Source organism: Humulus lupulus, chromosome 6 (genome assembly GCF_963169125.1).
Source record: "Humulus lupulus chromosome 6, drHumLupu1.1, whole genome shotgun sequence".
Classification (NCBI taxonomy): Eukaryota; Viridiplantae; Streptophyta; class Magnoliopsida; order Rosales; family Cannabaceae; genus Humulus; species Humulus lupulus.
Genome location: NC_084798.1, coordinates 4,070,791 through 4,076,674, shown reverse-complemented (window position 1 = coordinate 4,076,674; position 5,884 = coordinate 4,070,791). Strand labels below are relative to the sequence as shown.

The 5,884-nt window shown below is 37.0% G+C and overlaps 1 protein-coding gene across 2 annotated transcripts; it reads right to left on the bottom strand.

The window, feature by feature from the left end:
- Positions 1-2,585: 2,585 nt before the first annotated feature.
- LOC133783705 (ferredoxin--NADP reductase, root isozyme, chloroplastic-like) lies at positions 2,586-3,776 on the bottom strand. 2 transcript variants are annotated; one of them, XM_062223354.1, is made up of 2 exons: positions 3,600-3,776; positions 2,586-3,423 (listed from the first exon to the last, which is right to left on the bottom strand). In XM_062223354.1, exons 1-2 carry the CDS (start codon positions 3,741-3,743, stop codon positions 2,749-2,751), a joined length of 819 nt encoding a protein of 272 aa, XP_062079338.1. In that variant the 5' UTR covers positions 3,744-3,776; the 3' UTR covers positions 2,586-2,748. The 2 variants fall into 2 exon arrangements, with proteins under 2 accessions (XP_062079338.1, XP_062079336.1); XM_062223352.1 differs by having other exon boundaries at positions 2,599-3,423; positions 3,501-3,775.
- Positions 3,777-5,884: the final 2,108 nt, after the last annotated feature.

The window sequence follows — 5,884 nt, the reverse complement described above, 5'->3', positions numbered from 1 at the left end:
ATACTAATTAGCATCCATCATTCCTCATTCCTAACTATTACATAGCTAATTGCGATATACAGACCATAAGGTTCCAAATCAAATACATAAATAGTGTTCAAATGATAGGACTATGACACTAAATAGAATTAGGCTAAATCACATTGGCTCCATCACTAATTCACATTTCACATTCGCATCACAGGGTTCCTGGAACGGGAGAGATATAGGGGATGAGCTTATAAAGCTCAGTAGGAAAACAACTAATTCCATATGACCCAAAAAGTTTAATAAAACCTCTGCATGGTTAGCTTTGAAAACAAAACATACATCATCATGTATAAACCAAAAATAGAGAGAACTCAAATAATCATAAGAGCATAGCTACAAGTGCACATCACACCATCCACTAGATCCCTAGTTCCCGTTACCCATCATAGAAAAATCGATATCCTAAACGGGGTAGCCAGACCTGATAACCACCACAAGGGGAGGCTCAGAACACTTTATGTATACAGATACTAGGTCTTTACACATATAGATGAGTGGATACCTGATCTACCTATGATGACATAGAGACTAGGTCGTGAAACAACAACATGCACAACTTATGATCATTAAGGTTCTCATCTGTATAACCACATGCAGGTAACTAGAATAACAAAAGAACATATTCTCTTTATTTTAGAAAATTGGGCAGCATAACGACTGCTTGTGAATAAAAACCAAAAATCATAACCTACATAGATAAGTATACAAAAATATATTTGACACTCAATGCCCTCAGAACAGATCAGAAATCATGCAGATTAAATTTTCAATTTTTCAAACATTTTATAAATCAAACATTTTGAATATGTCTAATGTTATTATATACATATAAAACAAGTTCAAGAACCAAGTTGAGTCTCTATCTCTTTAAAATTGTCATCCTCTTTCCAAAGAGACGCTCTTGAGCTTACCGATGATTCTAGTGTAATTAATCCAATTAAAATATCACATTTTTCTACGTGCATCAAATGAGAAAACAATTATCATCATTGCCTATATTTAAAATTTCAAATTTCGGAACCTCACTCAAGCGGTGCAAAGTGGTAGTTGGTGGTGGCAGTGAGCGGTGTACCGAAAACGTCAATGAATATATGCATGACATATATCAAAACGATTATCTCGACGAGTACATCACGAAAGTACATCTCCTTCGCCCAAATGACCTCCAGTGTCGTCGGAAAATGCTTCCAAATGGGCGGAGATACTCAAAATCTTGCCGGAGAAAAACAGCGAGTTAACCGGAATGACTTAGTGGGCAACGTCCCTCCCGCGACGCTGATTGCAACTGTGCCAACCACTCAAAATCTTATGCTTGGGTAAGAATAGTTTATTTCTTATTTAAATTATTTATTTAAAAAGTATTGAATATGTCTCTCGCTGAATTAAAAAAGAATTATTATTTTAATTATGAAGTTTTTTTAATTAAAAAAGACTACTCATCCTTTGGCAATGAGTTAGTGCCAAATAGGAAATGAACGTCTATAGGTTGGAAATAACTAAATTAATAATTTTTTTTTAATAATCCGACGGGTCATACACTTATTTTAAACCAGTTGAACCGATATTTATGACACTTTTGTATATCATATATGGTACTTTATATGAAAATATATACATATACAATCACTAAAAATATAAAATTAAAAGTGAAAGATCTAGATTAATTGATAATGTCCGCTAACTAGATCTGAATGACAAATTTATATGAAAGCTCAAAAGGTCTGTAGTTTCGATCATTATTATTCAACAAACATACGTAAATAGGTACGTAACGTATCCAAATATCTTTATTTCCCATAATCTCATGATAGTGTAATGATTAAGAGAAAAGGTACACATATATTAGACACTTTATTTATTTATTAATCGGCGAGTGAGCTGTATATTCCCGTGCGGTCGACAGTTCGGAGGCCTCTGAATCCAACGGTCCGGCGCGTGGCTATAAACGGTGACCGCCGGTGGATGTTTGGTGGTCGGGCAGACGCACGCACTCGAGAGAGAGAGAGAGAGAAGAAGAAATTTTTTTCTGAAGAGAGAGGGAGAGGGGCTCGGGTAAAAAGAAAGGCTGAAGCCTTATCTTTTTTTTTTTAAATTACACTTGGACCCAAAATACAAAATTCTTTTCAAATAAGCCATTTAGCAAAATTTTCTTAATTTTATAAAAATCCTCAATTAAAATTATATGACATTTGGGTCCAATACTTGACTACTCAAGTTTCTCTCTCTTTAATCTCATTAAAAACATAAAATCATATTTTAAACACTATTTTTCTATTACTATTTTTTAAATTTGTAAATTTGTACATTTTATGTATTAAAACTCTAATTTATAATAAATAAATATATTATGAAAATGGTGGATATTACAGAAATAACTTAATTAATAATTTTTTTTTAATTATAAGACGGGTCATACACTTATTTTAAACCAGTTGAACCGATATTTATGAGACTTTTGTATATCATATATGGTAAATATAAAATATATACATATACAATCTCTTAAAATATAAAATTAAAAGTGAAAGATCAAATTTATTTGAAAGCTCAAAAGGTCTGTAGCTTCGATCATTATTATTCAACAAACACAACGTATCCAAATATCTTTATTTTCCATAATCTCATGATAGTGTAATGATTAAGAGAAAAGGTACACATATATTAGACACTTTATTTATTTATTTATTCCCGTGATCATAATAATTAATTAAGTGTGAATTAATCATAGATTTCTACGCGCCACTGGTTCTTGCTTACCAGTTCATCTTTTATTTCTTTCCAATTACATTTCTGACCATTTGAAGAACCGGCAAATCCCCTGAAGACGACTTCAACCTGATCCACCATCTCCTGAGATCCAACCAGGTATATGTAAGCTTCGTTATCAACCAACATATCAAATACCATTTTACCAAGACCACCAGCATCTCGATCCAAAATGTCGATGAAAAAGTTATAGTGGAAGTTTTGTGGGTTGTCCTCCTCGCATTGCATGAATTCTTCATCATATAATCGACACTGCAGATTGTTCCTTGCCCCATAGAACAACCATGCATCGCCAGAAAATTTAAACGTAGGAATATCTTCTTTGAAAAAACGATGGAGGTGGGCTCTGAAGGGAGCAATAGCAGCCCCAGATTTAGCCACAAATATGTGAGTGGCAGCAGCTGGACTAGAATCTCCCAAGAGAGTTTCCGTCAAGGTGGGGCCTACGAGTTGAAGATGATATCCAGACTTTGCGTCGCATAAATATTTGATGGTCTCATCGTCATCCTCATTAGACACACATATGGTAGCTGATCTGCCATTAAAATATTCTCCGTACCTAGACGAAGCAGCAAAGATAATCCTACGCCTGCTAACACGCTCTGGTTCGAACGGATTATTAGGGTTCTGCATGTATGCAAATAATAATATTAATTGAATATATATATATGTACATATATATATATATATAATAAAATACATACCGGCGGGACCATAACACCAAAGGCTTGTCCCTCCAAGTACATCATAAAGCCACGATGATCAAATACGATTTCGTAAATCTGATGAGAAATTTCCCTAACTGAAAGAATGGTTGCGGTATGAGGTGCCTCAGGTGTGTATAAATTTGTGGGAGGCATAATCATGGCATTTGCGTCTTCCAGCTTTAAAGGACGAACCGGAACCCTTCGAACATCAGTCGTAGCATCTTGAAGGATGAGAGCCATGGCGAAGATAGATATATGGAAAGAAAGCAAGGACAAAAGATATATACGTATAGCTATATATAGTGAGGAGTTGAGAGAAGAGAAAGATGTGATTAAAGGAGTTATGCGTGGAAAAGAAAATGAAGAAGAATGATGATGAAAATGATGAGCTCAGTCTGAATACTGATACTCAGATTAATATATATAGAAGAAGCTAAGATAGCTCTTGAGAAAGTTGTTACAGATTGTTACAACGACTCACGTGAATGGACACCAAGACTCATTACACGTAACTGAAAATAGTAAAGACTCAAGAGCTGTTATAACTAACTTAGCACAAGAAAAAGCTGTTACCCTTGACCTGTATCATCTCTAACACCCCCCCTCAAGGTGCACGTAGCTTGGCGAAGTGTAAGCTTGTCTCTTAACAACTGAAACTGTGATGTGGGTAACGGCTTAGTAAGAATGTCTGCAACTTGGTGTGTAGAAGCTATGTAGCGAACATCAAGCTTCTTAGCTAGAACACGATCTCGAACAAAGTGGATGTCAACTTCGATGTGTTTCGTTCTTGCATGGAACACGGGATTAGATGCTAAAGAGGCTGCACTCACGTTGTCACACCATAGAACAGGACACTTCTTACTAGACAAGTTGAGTTCACTTAGAAGAGATTCAATCCATATGATCTCAGCAGTAGCAGAAGCAAGAGAGCGATACTCGGATTCCGTACTGGAACGAGCAATAACTTGTTGTTTCTTAGAGCCCCAGCTGATCAAGTTATCACCAAGAAGAACACAATAACCGGAGGTTGATTTTCTGTCATCTAAACAGCCAGCCCAATCGGCATCTGTGTATGCTTGAATATCAACATTGTTTGTAGGTCTGAAATGTAATCCCAAGTGAGGAGTGCCAACTAGATATCGTAAGACTCTCTTACATGCTGTCCAATGAAGTGAGGTTGGTGACTTAAGGTACTGACTGAGGCGATTAACAGCAAATGAAATATCTGGGCGAGTCATGGTGAGATATTGGAGGGCCCCTACTATGCTTCGGTATAGAGTGGGATTAGCAAGAGGAACACCTGAGTCAGAGGTGAGTTTGATACTTGGGCACATTGGAGTGGGTTGAGAGGATGAGGCACTCATTTTGGTCTTGTGAAGCAGATCACGTATGTACTTTGTTTGAGTTAAAAAGATCTCATCATCTTGTCTAGTAACTTCAAAGCCGAGAAAATAATGAACTTCACCCAAAACTTTCAAAGCAAAATGCAGGTGGAGATCAGTGATCAACTTATGCACCTGAGAAGAATCAGACCCTGTAATCAAGATATCATCGACGTAGATAAGTACTAGGAGAAGCTTGCCATTTCGATTAGAGAAAAATAGACTTGTATCCGCACAAGAGTTTGTGAGGCCCCATTGAAGAAGAGATGTCTTGAGCTTGTCAAACCAAGCTCTTGGAGCTTGTTTGAGACCGTAAATAGCCTTGTTCAACTTGCATACATGGGAAGGGAACTTGTCACTTATGAAGCCTGGTGGTTGTTGCATGTAAACAGTTTCTTGAAGAATACCATGCAAAAAGGCATTGTTTACGTCGATCTGCTGAATTGGCCATTTGTGAGATGCAGCAAGGGTGAAAATTAGACGAATAGTGCATGGTTTGATGACAGGACTATATGTTTCGAAGAAATCAATCCCCGGGGTTTGTTGATAGCCTTTGGCCACTAGACGGGCCTTGTACCTGTTCACCGAGCCATCTGCATTATACTTCACTCGAAATATCCACCTGTTTTGAATGACAGGCATATCAGGTGTAAATGGCACTAGAGTCCATGTATTTGTGTTCTGTAAAGCTTGGTACTCCTGCTGCATAGCCTGTCTCCAAAGAGGGTTAGCAATAGCTTCTTTAATATTAATTGGTTCTAATTCAGGTGAAAGATTAGCCATATAAGTCTTTGGTTTAAATGTGCCTGTTTTTGAACGGGTGATCATTTTGTGAGTATTTTGGACAACAGGAGGGATAGGCAGATCAACTGAAATGGCCGAAATTGGTATGTAAGGGGGATGAGTTGTTGAGTCTGGCGAGGAACTAGTAGACACTGGAGTGGGGGACTCAGATGATGAAAATTGAGGTTGTTGTGGGGATGACACAGTGGTAGATAA